Source organism: Mya arenaria, chromosome 6 (assembly GCF_026914265.1).
Source record: "Mya arenaria isolate MELC-2E11 chromosome 6, ASM2691426v1".
Taxonomy (NCBI): Eukaryota; Metazoa; Mollusca; class Bivalvia; order Myida; family Myidae; genus Mya; species Mya arenaria.
The window spans coordinates 36,948,197-36,966,590 of NC_069127.1; the positions used below are offsets into that span (position 1 = coordinate 36,948,197).

Sequence of the window (18,394 nt, forward strand, 5' to 3'; positions counted from 1 at the left end):
ATTTCCGGACCAAATTAGAATACGCATAATATGTTTCATAGATATTTTAGTCATTAATTTATATATTTTATGATGAAAAGTTACAATAAAATTAATACTAATAATAATAATAATAATAATAATTATAATTATAATAAAATAATAATAATAAAATTATTAATAATTATTATAAAAACAAAAATTAACAGCTTATTACATACTGTAATATTTTTAAATACATACATAAGTTAATTTAATCTTAGAAAATGATACATACAAACGCACATACAGACACACAGACATACAGACAGACATACATACAGACACACAGACATACAAACAGACATACATACAGACGCACAAACAGACAGACGTACATACATAAAGACAGACATTCATACATTCCGTAACAGTTCGGTGATTTCCGTTGGTACGGATTTGGTCCGGTCCGGCCAGTCTTTTATACCCAACCGAGGAGACTATGTTGCATTTTTAATCTTAATGTTTCTAATAGCCAGTCATTTTAGCTTTAATACCCAGCAAACCTCACACAAATTCCTTCAGAAAAAAAACTAAAGTGTCATGATGTTAAACAATATGTATAGACATTGTGATAAAAATCCCCATCAAAACTAGTTGCGGAACACGGACATTTCTGAGGTTACATTCTACTATATTAAAATGCAAATAAAACAATATTTTTTTACAATAATTTTACATTTTATTTCTTTTCACCAATTTACTAATTGTCAATACATATTTCATGTACGATTTCAATAACCATTATACTTACTAGGTATATCAGTGCTTAATAAGTGTGATGTTACTTCTTTAAATAGAATTTACAATCGTCTACAACATTGAGTTGTAGGGGAAAAAAACATTCAGTTTCAGTTGACGCATACGTAAAGTGCATTCAACCTTATTACAAGAGTGATATATCTCAATATTCATTTTAATAATGGCACAACAAAAAAAGTACACAATGATTTTAAGCCTGAAATTTATGTCAAAAATAGTCAATTTAACTATCAAACAATACACTGAATGTCATTTCCCCACCCATAGATTTTACAATTGTGTTAGAAACAAATAGGTTATCAAAGCTAATATTTCCATTCCATTATTAATGAAAAAGCGGCATTATAAACAAGAACCAAATGTATTAAATCATATTCCTGTCAATAGAATGTGAAATCGGTTACATCACAGCAAATGGTAAGGTTACATTCCACTATGTTACACTATCATAGACATATGTTTAATTGTATTACCATGGACATGTCACGTGATATTATTTGCTTACATTGAATGAAACAACATAGATTTAAATAGTAGCAAAATGAACAAATTTCATTCTTCTTAATGTGGATATCATATAATTATGTTCAATGGAATGCAGCAGTATAAGACCAGTATAAGATTCAGACATAGATTTTAACTTTTCCAAAATATCAATCTTAAGCAAAAATACACCAGGACAATAAAAACAAAAGAAAACCTATACATGTATATGTAATTCACATATTTCCATATCACTCAGAAATCGACGGCTTTATGCATTTCCCACCTCTTCGTCGTCTGCAATAGTCCCAGAATTACTGCAGCTGACACCTTTACATTCACCGCAGCCCATTGAGCACATCAACCCGTGCCTCCGACAAGTACAGCGTCTGGTGTCACAGTTTCCTTTGCAGCTACATCGAAAGATTTTCAGCAGTCTTTCTGGTGCCGCAGGTAAATCACATTTCACTGGAACAAATTTGTTGTCTTTCCGACACCAGCCCCATTCCAATGGTACACCTTCTTTGCCGATCCATACCTGAATCTGTGTGTAAGCTCTAAAACTGTGATATTTTGCAGCTGACTGTGTAGACGGTAGACTTTAAACACTAATAGGTCTGTGTCTTCTCCAATAACCACCGTTTCATATTGTTCGGCAAGTGTGATGGCGGTCTTGACAATAAGGAAGTCGGCATCCCCTTCTGCGTGACACACGGAAAATCCGTCTGCAGTCAAATTCTGCCCTAGTATATCGATAAAATCCTGTTTGTTTTCTGGATTTGACAAAAATACCTCCTTTTTTTGTCTTACATGGCGTATTGGCATTAAAGCAAACTCTTGCACCTATCTGACCTTTAGTTCTTCTATCGTGGGTGGTGTCCTTTGTAGACGGTCCACTTCTGTACCCATCAAAAACCACATGGGCACCCCGGTAATTTTCCCGCACAAACTTTGTGTATCGTTCACATATGGACTTATATGAAGCACCATTTTCCCAAGGCAATCTTTGTAGAAGTGAGCCTCCATCTAAGACTGTAGAAATTCCACTTGGAATGTTGTCTGTGCCACATTTACCCTTATCCCATATGGCATGAGCAAGTTGTGATTTTTGTGCTTCCCTCAGCAGTCCAGATGCATCAAAAAGAGCTGATGGGTATGCACACAATTCATACCGGAAAATATCTTCCGTATCATCCAATGTATTGTCCGAAACTGTGACCAGCCTTTGAAATAATATGATGAACAAAACCCTAGACTATTAAGAGTTTCAATCAAAAACCTTGAACCATACTGATGGTGCAACTGAACTCCCAAACCTAGCTGAAGAGGACAAATAGCACTTCTCGGCAAAGCAGCCTGAACAATAGCTTTTCCTAAAGATGTTATGAGCCTTTCGGAGTTCTTGTTATCAATCAACTGCTTCAAGAAGACCTGTAGACTGTCTGGCACAAATTTCCTATTGCCGTCAATTGACATTATGTGCGCTGATGAAGGATACTCAGTTTTGTCACACTTCATAGATCTAATGTCGTTCATAATGAGTTTTGCTGCAGTTTTTATGATAGCATTTTTTTCGGACTCACTGTCACCATGTTCTCTTCTCTTGTAAAAGTTATGCAGTTTAGAATGTGCTTCACTTTTATAAGTAACAACATTGGCTTTGCCATTTAGCTCAGTGATTATCACACTTCCGCCAAAATAATCAAGAATCTTTTTCTTCATATAAACACTGCTGTATGCATCTTCGCCACATAACAGTTCCATTTGTACAACCAAGTCATTTTTTGTCAGCTGTTCAGTATCATTACTTTCAAAGTGTTGCAAAACCGTCTGGAAAGCTCTGTCAGCACTTATACTAGATGGACGCCCTCTTTTCACTTCCATTTCATGTTCTTCAACCTGAAACTGTTTTGGTATCTGATACCCTGACCTGAAATTTGAACAGCATGTTTGATGGTATTGAGCATCAGCAGCTGGAAAATCAAATACACATTCAAGGCGGCCTAAAACAATGTTTCCCCATTCATCACCCCTAGATTTACACACAGATCTTATGGAATTTTGAAATTCTAGAGTTCGTACCCTAACAGGCTGAACATTAAAACCTCTTTTCTTGTTAGAAAATTTAGCGTTTGTTCCACAAAACAAACATTTTGTTTGAAAGTCAATTTTTTCTTCAGAGGATTTTCTTGTTCTTGGGCTGGTGACATCTTCTGTTTTCTGTTGAAGTCTTACTACATGCCGGCTGTAACGTTTCCTACACTCTGTATGTACTATCTGCCCAGGTGCTACATGTAGGTCTTCACCTGAAATGGTTAAAATAATGAAACTCAGCATGTTATTTCTGACCCATATATAATGTATTTACTCTACATTAAAACCTTTTAATTCTATACATTCTAAACATTTAATTCCTCATTAATTCAAGCAAATATCCACGATAAATTTAGAACTCAACCCATTCAGTACCTTTCAACTTGCTTGTTTGTATAAGACCTTGACATCCCTTCTCTCCAAGAACTGCAACTGGTTTGTCATCTGTTACCCCACATAACACACACACACACACACACTTATGAAGGCGCTCTCACTGTAACAGAAAATCAGTAATATTAATATATTAAGGTCATATATAAATCAAGCCATGGTTAACTCAAAAGCATATGACACCATAGAAGATTTTTGCTTTTGTTACCCAGGTTTCATATTCACATTTTATTAAGTTAATCCCTTAAGGAAAAGAGCAGGTTTATTTAACATGTGAACTCGAGTGTGACTGATTGGTCAGTTGTGTTATATATTGGTCAGTTGTGTTATATATGTATTGTGCTGTCCACTGTCTTCATGGGTATGTGTTTACAAGAACTGGTTTTTCAACTTATTTATTTTTATTAATAGACACTTACATTTTTGCATATTTCCTGCTCTTATTTTCACAAATCACTTTCGAGTCAGGTTTTGAGGTGTCAACATCTCAAAAGATAACTTTTCCATATTTTATTCCACTGCCCGGTAAGTTGTTACTTTACAGTACTTTGTTTTATTGGAGATGTATTGTAATTGCATTTGAATTTATCTCGTGCTTGATGTATTTGATAATTATTTATATTATCTGTATTGTGTAATTTATTACCTTTCCGGTATTAAGAAGTTAATTGGATTATTTTGTATATTTTAGGATTTTGTCAAAGTCAAACCTTTGGAGTTTAAATAAAGTGTAAACCTGAAACCGTAATCTTCCTTATAAATACTAAGAGACGGGGCACGGGTAACAATGGCGATCCCGGCAGTATAGTGGTAAGTATCCCCGCCTGTCACGCGGGAGACCGGGGTTCGATTCCCCGCTTGGGAACCACGGGTAACAATGGCGATCCCGGCAGGACCTTTAAACTCCATTCTGGTACACTTATAGTCAACCGGGCGTGGCATGGTGAGGGCAAGCCCTACCCATCATTCTAAACTTTATTTCTGAAGTTGTTTCAACTGAACTTTGTTGAACAGCAGTGTATTTCTGCGAGGAAGGAAATGTATGAATGCAGGAGATATTTAAAAAAAATAACTTGTAAAATACATCTGCAAAAGAGTATCTGCAGAGAGATATTTGCTACATGCTTATATGTTGACTGAAACATATATTATTTGAACATTCTTGTGTGCACATGAATGATACATTTGTGGTCAAGTCAAGATCATGGTTTAACGTATCGACTTGTAAAAGTCCTTATCAGGAGCTGTTGGTCGTGACTGAAACATATATTATTTGAACATTCTTGTGTGCACATGAATGATACATTTGTGGTCAAGTCAAGATCATGGTTTAACGTATCGACTTGTAAAAGTCCTTATCAGGAGCTGTTGGTCGTTTCGAGTGGTTGAGGGGACACGGACCTTGGCGTGGTCGTTTTGGTCGTTTCGAGTGGTCATTCTGGGAACGTTTCGAGTGGTCGATTGAGGGGACGTAATTTTCGTGTGCGATTATAAGTTGGACGTGCAGAATCCTGGGAACAGTTAGGATCAATAAAGAGCTGGAGAAGTGATCTTATAAAATTCACGGACTAGGATTTTTTTTTTAGTGTTTTTGTGAAATTTTGTTGGATCAACTGTGAGTATTGAATACTTTTGTGCTGTTGTTTTTTGTGTGTTAATTTTCACTATTTTCATTGTTATATTTACATAGAGGTTTCTATTGTTTATATAAAAAAATATAACAATTTTTGTTAAAGTGAGTAAGTTAAATTTTGTTGTAAATTCTATGCTGTTGAAAAATTAAGTAAAGGCAAGTTGACTGAAATCCCTTGTGATAGTAATATAATTCGTCTCATTTTGAGGATTATTGTAATTTTCTTTGGTTGTTGACTTAGTTACAATAAGAAAAATGTAGGCCAATTCTACTTTCGTTTTGATGTTCACAGATGGATGCTATTCTGAGCATAATGATAGAGTTAAATTTTTGTTGAGTGTTTTTAAGATTGTTGTTGTTTTCCCAGAATAGATAAGTATTAATTGTTGCATTTGTTTGCATATTTGATGGTTAAACCTTTATGCTTTTGATGAAGTTAAAATTGTTTGTGTAATGCATGTTTGCATGAAAATTTGCTCTCGTTTTGTGTTATATTAAAAATAAACATAGGATAATGCTGTGGCAGTGAAGATTTTGAACAATAGTAAAAAGTTTTTTGTTTTTTGTTTTTTTTGTTTTCTAATTTTTATTTGTGTTTTTTTGAAAATTTAAGGTGTTTACTGTTAATGTTCGATTAACATTAGTATTTGCCAATTAATTCTGAGGTATGTGAATGAAGTAATTTTCTGTTTGTTTGTCTTATGTGTGTTTTCAGTGTAAAGAAAATTCAGTCACAATATCATTGGGTTCTACATGCTTAGGGTGTTTTTGGTTATTAGAAAGGCATTTAGAGGGTAATATTGACACTAGCTTATATTGAGTAAAGTCTGCCGTAGATGGTTATTCATTTATTAGTGAGCTCAAAATATTCTTGACTGTATTATTTCAGTGTGTAGAAATATGGCTGAAGCTGAAGGGGGTGGTTATGATTTTGATGTTTCAGCACGACCAAAGTCCACACCCCTGAGAAGTTTCATAGGTGAAAGTCAGTTTCCCAAAGGACGAGGTGGAGTGTTGCAGATGTTGTCTGAAACTAGACCAGGAAATTCCACACAGGTTGTCAATATGTCACCGTTTATACCTAAACTCCCTTTCTTTTCAGGTGATGAACCAGTACCAAAAACAGAATGTACTTTTGTGGAATGGCGCTATGAAGTTAAGTGTTTGATTTCAGAACCGGATATTCATGAACATTATTTGTTACAGGCTATCAGACGGTCGGTACGAGGTACTGCTAGAAGATTATTAATACCGCTTGGTGAGAATGCGACAGTGACAGATATTTTAGAGAAGTTAGATGCCATGTTTGGGGATGTATCCACTCATGGAATGATTATGCAGGAATTTTTCAATGCCATACAAAGGGTTGATGAAAATGTCACATCCTTTGCATGCAGGTTAGAAACATTATTACAAACTGCAATTGAAAATGGACATATGTCTCCACAATCAAAAAATGATCTGTTACGACACAAATTTTGGACTTCTCTGAATAGTGAAACGTTGAAAGGTCAAACCAGGCACAAATATGACACTCTTTCTGATTTTAATTCTTTGTTTAGGGAAATCCGCACTGTTGAGAAAGAGATTTCACTGTCGGTAGCAGCACCGAAGAAGACTCAAGCCCATGCACATGCTTTAGCATCCATAAATAGTTAAGATGATAGATTTAACCAGTTAGAAAAAAATTTGAAAGATGAAATTTCTAAAGTAGAAACTAGAATGGAGATTAAATATGAGTCGAAGCTTGACGAAATATTGAGACGATTAGGACCCAAAACACAAGGTCAACAGATAGGTAACCCACCTTCTACTCAATCTTTCTCTAACGATTTTCAGAACAACAGAAGGGGCGGATATGGACAATATCGGGGTAGAGGCAGAGGCTCTGGACAGGATCAGTCAAAAGAGTAACCTCTTCTGTTGTGGGCCATACAGGGGCTGGTGAAAGTAAGGGTCCTGATACTTTGTTTTCACGTCTGGTAGGAGAATCAAATCACACTGTGGTTATGATTAATGGGGTCATGTTGGAATGTTTGATTGATACAGGTGCCAATATCTCTTTGATTTCACAGAATTCACTTGATGAAATGCCAACCAAACCAGTTATGAAACCGTTCGATAGTCTTGGATTGGAGATTTCGGCAGCAAATGGTGCAAAAAATGACTATTTAGGTTACATTGAATGTACTTTATCTGTTGATTTTCAGAGTGCTCCTTTGTATGTACCATTGTTGGTAGTCCCCGATAACAAGTTCAGTAATTCTTGTCCCATTATTCTTGGTACTAATGTGATTCGGTTGTTTCGTGATAGCTCATCTGATGAATTACCCGAGGCATGGCAGTTGGCAGTAGACAGTTTGAGATACTCTTCATATGATGTTAAGTTGCATGGCAAAAAGTCTGTCAGATTAGCATCTTATCAAACTTCAACTCTAACATGTGTTGCAAGAAATGTTGATCACAAGATAACAAAAGTAGTGACAGAAAATCCAAACTATGGTAATCCAGGTTATACTGTCTGTCCAAGGCTTGTTAAGATGAAGCAGTCAGGGTCATTTGCTAGAATTGCTGTCAAAGTATGTAATATGTCTGCAAAGTCTATACTCATTAAACCTAAAGTAACAGTTTGCCAGATAACCGAAGTAGATGTTGTTGACAATTTGGCCTCTGAGTTACCCAGTTCCCCGACTCATGAAGAAACAGCAACAAATCTTGGTGTTAAAATCAATGCTGATAATTTGACACCAGAGCAACTCCTAAGAGTCCATGAGGTATTGGGTAACTGGAAACATGTGTTTTCCACTGGGCCAACAGACATTGGTTGCGCTAAGCGTCTTAAGCATAAGATTGTGCTTGAAGATGCTAAGCCATTCAAGCAACCGTACAGGAAGATACCCCCTGGAATGTATGAAGAGGTTCGTCAGCATGTTAAGGAGATGTTAGAGGCAGGGGTCATAAAGGAATCAGATAGTCCTTATTCAAGCAATGTGGTCTTAGTTAGAAAGATAGATGGTAGTCTCAGATTTTGCATAGATTGGCGCTTTTTGAACTCTAAAACTAGGAAAGATGCTTATATGTTACCAAGATTTGATGATATAGTTGATACATTAGTAGGTGCTACCATGTTTTCAAAACTTGATTTGAGATCGGGGTACTGGAATGTTGAAATGGAAGAAGATAGCAAGCAGTACACAGCTTTTTCTGTTGGAAATCTTGGATTTTATGAGTGGAATAGAATGGGTTTTGGTTTGACCAATGCATGTGCAACATTTCAGCGTCTTTGTGAGAAAACTATGGGAGAATTACACCTTAGAGAATGTTTAGTTTTCATAGATGATATTCTGATTTTTTCCAGGAACTTTGATGAGCATGTGAAGCGTTTGGAGGCAGTATTATCAAGGTTATCAGACAACGGATTAAAGTTAAAACCCTCCAAATGTGAACTTTTCATGTCTAAAATTTCTTATTTAGGACACACCATTTCTGCCGAAGGAGTTCATACTGATCCAGAGAAGACTGCAGTTGTTGAAAAGTGGCCGATTCCAAGGAATGTGAAAGAGTTGAGGCAATTTCTAGGCTTTGCAGGGTATTACCGAAGGTTTGTTCCTAACTTCGCCTCGATTGTTAATCCTTTAAATGCATTGCTTAAAGGTTACAGTCTTAACGACAAGAGAAGTAAAAGGCACAAATAGTCCTGTAGTTTGGAACTGGGGAAAGGAACACCAGTTAGCTTTTGACACGCTTGTTAATAAGTTGATAACTGCTCCTGTACTGGCCTTTGCAGATTATTCCAAGCCATTTATCCTGCATACCGACAGTTCAGGATCTGGTTTAGGTGCTGTCTTATACCAAAAACAAGATGATGGTACAGAGCATGTCATAGCCTACACTAGTCGAGGTTTGAAGTCAACTGAGTTGCGATATCCTGCGCACAAACTTGAATTTCTTGCTTTAAAATGGGCTGTGACAGAAAAGTTCAATGATTATCTGTGGGGCAATACTTTTGAAGTAGTGACTGATAATAATCCCTTGACATATGTACTCACTACAGCAAAGTTGGATGCAGCCAGTCACCGTTGGGTCGCGGCTTTAGCAAATTTCACCTTTTCATTGCGTTACAGGCCAGGCAAGTTAAATGCTGACGCTGATGGACTTTCAAGAATTCCTGCTGATGGACTTTCAAGAATTCCTGAAGTATTTTCTCATGTTGTCCAAGCTGTCTGCGGAGCTGCTATAACAGATGTACCACTTGTTTCTTGTATTTCTACAGGTTCTGAATCTCCAGTAGACAGTGAAGAAGATGACTATAATAACAGTTTGCAGAAAATCGACTGGAAGGTAGAACAGGCAAAAGATCCAATAATTTCTAGGGTGGTTGATCTGTTGCGCAGTGGTTCTCGCCCTAGGGAGGAGGTGTACCAGAATCAGTCACCGCAAGTGCAGCATCTCCTTAGGGAATGGAACCATCTCATTTTAGAAAATGGGGTTTTGTATAGAACCACTACACAAGACAGTCAGCCATGTACACAGTTAGTTTTACCAATTTGTTACAGGAACAGAGCTCTCCAAGGTATACATGATGATGTAGGGCATCCCGGTAAAGAGAAAACCTTGTGGTTAGCTAGGCAACGATTTTACTGGCCAGGACTTGAAAAAGATGTTAATTTCTTGGTAGAAAATTGTGGACGCTGTATACGCAGGAAGTCCCCTATCCCTAGAGCTGAGTTAGTAAACATTACAACCACTAGGCCTATGGAACTTGTATGTACAGATTTTTTAACTTTAGAAATGTCAAAGGGAGGTTATGAGCATGTTTTAGTAATAACAGATCATTTTACCAGGTATGCGCAAGCAGTGCCATGTCACAACCAGACAGCACAGACAACAGCCAAAGCTCTTTATGACATTTTTTTCAGATTTTACTCATTTTCAGAGAAGCTCCATAGTGACCAGGGCCGCAATTTTGAGAGTAATGTTATAAAGGAATTGTGCAAACTCGTTGGTACGAAAAAAAAAATCGCACGACACCCTATCATGCGCAATCAAACCCTTCAGAACGGTTTAATCAGATTCTTATCAAAATGCTAGGTACTTTAGAAGCAGAGCAGAAAGTTGATTGGAAGACATACTTGGCGCCTATTGTTCAGGCATACAATGCTACAAAGTGTGATTCAACTGGTTTTTCTCCTCATTTTCTAATGTTTGGGTGGCACCCAAGATTAGCCATTGATGTTTATTTAGGTACTGGGTCCAAAGGAGGATCTGCTGATCGTCAGACTTATGTTGCAAAATTGCGGGAGAGACTGGAGTTTGCATACAAACTAGCTTCAAATGAGGCCGCCAAACAGGGCGCAAAGGGTAAACGCTATTATGATAGGAAAGCTAAGGCTTCCAAATTTGAAGTAGGAGATAGAATTCTTGTTTTGTCAGTAGGTCATCAGGGTAAACACAAGTTAGCTGACCGATGGGAGGAACATCCTTACATTGTAGTGGGCATCCCTAATGAGGATATCCCAGTGTATGAAGTGAGGCGTGAAGATGGTCAGGGTAGGACACGTACTCGTAATATGTTACTGCAATTTAGTTGTCTACCTAGGGAGTCTGATGTCCAATGTCCGCAGAGAGCTAAAAGAACAACTAAGTCCAAGTGTATGGTACTTCAACAGCCTGAGTCTGAGTCTGACGCGAGTTCTGAGTCCTCTGAGCGTTATGTCATACCTCAAAGGAGAAGGCCTATCCGGTATAACAATAGTTTGAAATCTACTGTTAGTACTAATACCATAGGTGATTTTCAGGCCGAAGACACTACTCAACTCAATGGAACTCCATCTCGTGATCTAGCTGAACAACAGTCGCAGCAGACTGACATAGCGCTATACGATTCCACGCCAGCAATAGGAAGTTCTAGTTTTCCATTTGTTTCAGAACAACCAGGAGAGGTAGTCCCTAACATTTCAGTTGATATACTCCCTAATAGTCTAGCTGAGGTACCCCCAAACAGGCCAACTAGAGTCCGTAAACCACCGGAACGATATGGGAAGTGGGTTTATCAGGTAGCAGCTGAGACTCCTACAGTTTTTTTTGTCTAAACTGAATAGGAATCTGTTTTGCAGATAATGCATTGGGTTTTACTTTGACATTTTTTTTGTGTGTGTTTTTTTTTTGCTTTTTGCTCATTATGTACCTTTTGTACCTCATTGTGTATAATGTCATGTTTAGGTATTTTGAGCTCAGATTTCAATGTTCTATGGAAATTGTACATTTCCTATTTTTTTTATTTTTTGTTTGTTTTTTGAAATGCCAGGAGTCATTTTTTTCCTTTGGGAGGGAGTATATTACCCAGGTTTCATATTCACATTTTATTAAGTTAATCCCTTAAGGAAAAGAGCAGGTTTATTTAACATGTGAACTCGAGTGTGACTGATTGGTCAGTTGTGTTATATATGTATTGTGATGTCCACTGTCTTCATGGGTATGTGTTTACAAGAACTGGTTTTTCAACTTATTTATTTTTATTAATAGACACATACATTTTTGCATATTTCCCGCTCTTATTTTCACAAATCACTTTCGAGTCAGGTTTTGAGGTGTCAACATCTCAAAAGATAACTTTTCCATATTTTATTCCACTGCCCGGTAAGTTGTTACTTTACAGTACTTTGTTTTATTGGAGATGTATTGTAATTGCATTTGAATTTATCTCGTGCTTGATGTATTAGATAATTATTTATATTATCTGTATTGTGTAATTTATTACCTTTCCGGTATTAAGAAGTTAATTGGATTATTTTGTATATTTTAGGATTTTGTCAAAGTCAAACCTTTGGAGTTTAAATAAAGTGTAAATCTGAAACCGTAATCTTCCTTATAAATACTAAGAGACGGGGCACGGGTAACACTTTCAATTCATTGTTAAAAAATATTGCTTTCATTCTGAGAATGGTTTCAAAAGCTTCTTTACGTATAAAGAAGTAAGTTATTTACAGAATGAGCCATGAGCCTATATAATTTACTTAATAGTGTTTATATTGCATTGGAGTATGAAGTATTTGTCTATTTCATAAATATATATTGAAGGCATATCAAGGCAATGATAGTAAGAAGATTTTTTGAGATATGTTGTTACCTCATTTTCTGTTCCTGTAAAATCATATATTGTTCATATTGGTTGTTGTCTGACGTCTGCAGAGAATACATCGATAAAAACTGGTTTTTCATGTTAGCCCCACTTGCAAACACACACACTGCCACACTGCAATTAAAACAGCATGAACTGTCAAGTTCCAACAATGATATAAATATTATTTTTTTATACATATATATAATAAAATTTTCAGTACCTGTATTCCGTCCATGAACATTATAAAATATATGGAATTCAACTCTTTTAAAATGATTATGTACTTAAACGTATATATAAAACACAACATTACACTCATTTACTTCATGTCATCAGTTAGCTGATTTATACATGTAGATCATCTGTTTATCATGGTAGGCAGGAAAACCTTTTCCAAGCTTGGAACATTTTACTTATCATGGGGCATCAAGATTTCCTAAAATATAAATTTAAGAACTGTAAACATATTAAAACACAGTAGACAATTTAATCTGTTGAAAAAAATACTGGTCTTACTAAGTGATAAATTGCTTATTTATTTTTATAGAGAGAGGTAAATATCTAAATATTAATACATGTCTACTTGAAAACATCAAACAACACCAAAAATTTAAATCAAAGACAAGTTTAGAAAAGAAAAGCAAATTTTGACATTTGTTGTATAATTCGCAATGGCCCGACTGCGCTTCCATAGTAAAAAAAAATCGGCGAAAATCAGTTCTTTTAAAATCACAATTTTCCGTCTAAAAATTGATCGATAGTTTCCAAATACACAGCTTACACACTTTTAACGTAAAAAATCCAAATCATTTATTTAACCTACTCCAATAATCAATAAACAGCAAACTTGCCAATGCGTCGTCTGCTAGCTGTGTGCGTGCAAATGACTCAAAGTTTTGAAATGTAAATAACATTTTGCAGAGATATGTGTTATATGAACGAACTTTATTAGTCACGTTATACTTACAATGTCTTCTTGGGTCATAGAAATACCATTTCATCTTAAAAAAAAACGAAAATAAGTTTGACCATGGTGTTGTTTACATATGCACCGGCTAAACATTGCCGTGTTAATCGCAAACGCGATGTATGGTGTAACGTTGCGGTCATTGTGTATTAATAAGATTAGGGGGACTTTAAACATTTACATTTCGAAAAAACGCAAACTGGGATTTTTGGGGATTTACTTTATTTTGTTCAAAGAAGTTAAGGCCTACATGATGCACTCTTAAAAGTTTCTGAAGGAATTTGTTTGACCTCAAAATCTAATATGACTGGCCAAATCTTTATATACTACAGCATATTTCTCTATTGTAGTTATTCATACTGAATGCTATGTTTCATATATAGCTATGCCTGTAGTATTGTATTTCACTTGATGCTTGGGTATGAATGAATAAACATGTAACTCCATTTGAGATCTTATGAATCTAACCCATTCCACATGTTGTCACAAGAAATAAACCAATAACGCAACAGACTGGTACCCCCATTCTCTTTTCTCCAAAAAGGACCACATTGAAAATGTTAGGAATTTTGTTGAAGTGATAGTTTAGTTTAAGTATTAAATGTTAAGTTTCAACTGCCAGAGTAAAAGGTTTTATTCTTTAATGAAAACAACAAAAGGAAGATTTGATAATCTTATAATCATTAACTTCCATGAAGACAGAAGGGTGCACATTTTTTGCTCTTCATCGTTAGGACGCTGAAAAAAGGACAGACACATCAACTTTCCATAACTTTTTAGCAAAAACCTGTTTACAACAAACTCAATACAGTGGTTACTTCTGTTTTTTGGGGGGATAGGGAACAGGGTAGTGTTAATTTAATCACTGCTGTCACCTTTCATCAGTTCTTATGATGATAGGTATGTGATTGCATTTAAACTCAAATCTGCTTGATCACTGCATAGGTTGTTAATGAAATGACTGGATGAGCACTCTTCATTACTGTACAATTATTAATGATTTTTGTAATTATTCTGGTTAGAAATAATATATTTACGATACACTGCTCTATGCTGCTGTCACAGGGGCCAGAAACAAATTAGTTTTGTTTATTTAAGCCTATATGTATATAAAATAGACTGACTGGTCTTGAGTTTGAATTACATGCAAATCAATATTATATTGATATATTTTATTTTATTTTAGAAAATTTCATAAACACATTAAGTATTATAATATTGATCATATATATACAGTATCAGTAAATATTACAAACATTTCAAGAGGTTTATTTAAAGTTTCATTCCAATTTAAGAACTTCTTAACTATATCAGTGCTTAAAATGGCTTATGTGCAAGTGGTCGAAATTAACACAAGCCCTTAGCCCTGCACTGGTAAAATGTCTTCCCGGCTTGCTAAAATTCTGTATTTTATATAGCAGGGCATGTCCAAAAATTTGATGCCAAGCAATTAACAAAGATACACTTACAAATATGCTTAGAAAGTATAAAGCCAGCTGTCTGTGAATTTACATGAAGATTTTTGAAGAATTGTTGAATTGCAATCTGTTTATAAAATTGTATATATATAGGGGCCTACCGTGTGTATGATACAATATGCCCCTATATATATATATATATATATATATATATAGCTAATTCACAATGCTTGAACCAAAAACTGAAACTGAGACCATGTGCCTTTTGGGTTGTAGACGAATGAAAATATTTTGCTTTGCTTTAATGAATATATGAGATAAACTTACTTTAATAATTGTTTACTGGATATAATCTTACCTTCAAAACATCAATCCACTTATTTTTGTTTGATTATCAGTGCAGGTGTAACGCCATAATTATAGTTGGATATAATCAAGCTAATAAATATGGGTTGATAAACTTGACTTCATCTGCACAGATGTATTATTATGACACTTTTAAATGATTCCATAGCATCTCAATAAACTTGTTATGCGGTCCCACTGACAGCTAAATTCAGTAATTCCGACACATATAACACATCATTTGCGAGCCAAGACGATCAACCAATTGGGCTTAAGGACCTTGACTGAGATAAACGAACATAGTGGTCATCTGGTTAAATAAATCAATCAGCAAAGAGTTATTTCTCGAAAAGAAATCCTTTCGTCTCATTGCTTTGGTGCAAGTGACGCCATTTTGTTGACATTGACAATTGACGAGCACCTGCTGATCCGGATTCGCGCATACCTGTCGTTAGATTTTTACCAAAAAGTAATGTAGGGTACCAGTCTAGAATGGGCCGAGTTCCGGCTACCCGACAAATTGGCCACTTCCCAAATCGGCCCCAGTTAAAACGGTAACCTTTTCGTTCCCTCACTAAATCGGCCCCCGCCCTGTAGACATGTATTTTGTTAAAACTGTTAAATAGATACTATATTAAAAAAACAGAAATTGTTTTGTATATATATATATATATTCAATGGAAGATCATTGTCTCAATTCGAGTTCTTTAACGGGTTCAATGCATTTTAATATCTACAAAGTTTTTTAGTTCAGGCGCGTAGGAAGGATATTGACATTGGGACCGCGGAAGAGGTGGGCTCGGGAGGGGTGAACCTCTGACTCCGACATTTTTTTTTCTATTTTAAGCATTGAAAGACTCGATTTGCAGGGAGTTCTGGTTTTATTTTCATGTTTTTATCTAAACCTTTTTCGGTTGAAATAGTTAATAGATATAAAACTATTATCGTTAAGTGACATTTATTCACTATTACATTTATTTAATATTTACTATTTCTGTACCAAATACAGTTATAAATTGTCACAGTAATTCAAACACATTTAATACATGGATATGGACACTTTGTCGAATAATCAAAGCACTATCATTCAGAACTTGCCGAAAATGGAAACTCGGTATTCCATACCACTGACAAACTCATTTGCCACAGTCTCTAAATTCATAATGTCAGTGGTCTCCTTGTGGACATGCAGGATCATGAAATGGTTCAGTCTTTCCTGAGTCATTGTTGAGCGCAGGTAGGTTTTTAGCCGCCGAAGTGCCTAGAATGACCGTTCGCTGGTAGCATTCGTTGATGGCATCACAAGTACAAGCTTAAGGACAGTCACTATTTCCGTAAACAACAACCGTGATGCAGGCTCCATGTCCTGAAACACCTTTACAATGTCACACAATGTCACTGAATTGAGGTTGTGTATCTGCGCTGTAGGAGAGTGCGGAGCGAATCTACCTGGGCTCCAAACACTACCTCGTTGATGTCGCCCTTGTACGTCCATGACATGCTTGATGTCGTCAGCTGCGGTAGGGTCCTCTACAACGCTCTTCAGAAGTGAGTATTGTAGGCGTCCATATAGCCGGAATCCTGGTGGGTCGAACCGATCTTGGATGCAGTTAATCGCCATGTCCAACGCCTCAAAGTACTGCTGGCGATATAGGTCCTTTGGTAAAATCGGATACTCGTAGTCGGCGTCGCCCGTTTCGTAACGTGTTGGCATTTTACGTCTACGGGGTGGCGTTGGTTCGTTGACATCAACGTTGTCGAGTTTGGTGTCAGTTGATCTCCAGACCTGATCATATGCGTGACCGGTGCGTAGTTTGCTCAATGTAGATACGTGGGCAAGATCGTGACCTTCGGAAGCTGACATGTCTTTTTGTTGAAGAGCCTTGCTTAGGTTGTCGCCGTGCTTTTACAATTTATACCTAAGTGTCACACCATAAAGAAAGTCAAATGAGGCCATCTGACGCTTCACACCAAGAATGCGCGCTCTGGTCTCAGTGTCTTTTGTGGTCTCATAGGTGGTATCCCACAATTTCTGGAGAACGGAATAATTGTCTAAGACACTTTTCAAACACTCTGCCCTAACAGTCCATCTAGTCGGGCACAACACTCTAAATGCAGGTGTGTCGGGTCTCATCTCCTTTCTCAGTTCTTCAAACCGCCTGTCACGTTTGGGTGAGAACTTCACAAGCTTAGAAATCTCACGTACTGCGTCCAGTGTGTCCCGTAAAACTTTACTGCCTCGTATTGTATCACCAACGTCCAAGTTGAGAGCATGTCCATAGCAGTGTGTATAGATGGCCCTTGGTTCTTCTGTGGTGATGTTTGCGGCGACCCCACGCTTTGCACCTGACATATTACTGGCTCCGCCGTAGCACTGCCCACGGCACTTGGATAGTTGCCGTCTCAGGCGTAGTATAGTGTCCTTAATTACATTGGCGATGGTTTGAGCATCGATGGATGGAACAACATACAGTCCGATGAAATCTTCCTGCACATTTAGCTCACTGTCTACATGTCTCAGTACTAGCACAACTTGCTCTCGATTGGATACGTCTGTAGTTTCATCCACCATGATCGTGAAGAACGCATCTTCAAGCACACTCTTTGCGACCTTCCGGAGTATATCAAGTACCATGATCTGAATAATCTCATTCTGGATTGGCGGCGAAGTATATTTGTCCGATTTCTTCTCGATCCATAACAGGATGGTAGGGTCCGCTTGGCCGTGCAGTTTTAGTAGCTGCAAGAAGTTGCCTTCTTCTTCGTCGTGTAACTACGTTACCAATTCTTTCTTCGAGATTTAGCTATATAAGGCAGCCATCCGAACCACAAACAGCAAGATTTCCAATAATGGTAACCCCTATTATCTTTAATTTTAGATTTTAAACATATATGATGCTAAACAATACGAGGTATCATCAAAGCTGTTGTCATGGACATTACCATAACATTTCAAATACTTACGACTGACGGTCGGCCCCTAGCGCATGCTGTGTGGTCATAAAAGATACTTCTGTACGTTTGTCGGCATTATAAAACATCTCTGTCATGTGTCGGCATTATAAAATAAACACGTGTCTGATATGGTATTATCAATATATGATTTAAATAGCTGTATTAAAGGGGCTCGTTCATATTTCGTTTTACATTAATAAAAA

The 18,394-nt window shown here is 36.7% G+C and overlaps 2 protein-coding genes across 2 annotated transcripts; one reads left to right on the forward strand and one right to left on the reverse strand.

Moving 5' to 3' along the window:
• Positions 1–6,283: 6,283 nt before the first annotated feature.
• On the forward strand, positions 6,284–7,331 carry LOC128237760 (paraneoplastic antigen Ma3-like). The gene is made up of 2 exons (XM_052953345.1): positions 6,284–6,978; positions 7,223–7,331. Exons 1-2 carry the CDS (start codon positions 6,284–6,286, stop codon positions 7,329–7,331), a joined length of 804 nt encoding a protein of 267 aa, XP_052809305.1.
• Positions 7,332–17,142: 9,811 nt separating this feature from the next.
• LOC128237761 (zinc finger MYM-type protein 1-like) lies at positions 17,143–17,871 on the reverse strand. Its single transcript, XM_052953346.1, has one exon. It carries the CDS (start codon positions 17,869–17,871, stop codon positions 17,143–17,145), a length of 729 nt encoding a protein of 242 aa, XP_052809306.1.
• Positions 17,872–18,394: the final 523 nt, after the last annotated feature.

Excerpts from the sequence above, each read along its gene's own strand:
- LOC128237761 (XM_052953346.1), bottom strand. The coding sequence starts at position 17,871 with ATGGTACTTGATATACTCCGGAAGGTCGCAAAGAGTGTGCTTGAAGAT.
- LOC128237760 (XM_052953345.1), top strand. The coding sequence starts at position 6,284 with ATGGCTGAAGCTGAAGGGGGTGGTTATGATTTTGATGTTTCAGCACGA. Across the intron at positions 6,979-7,222 it reads GTTGAGAAAGAGATTTCACT|AACAACAGAAGGGGCGGATA; the intron begins GTCGGTAGCAGC and ends AACGATTTTCAG.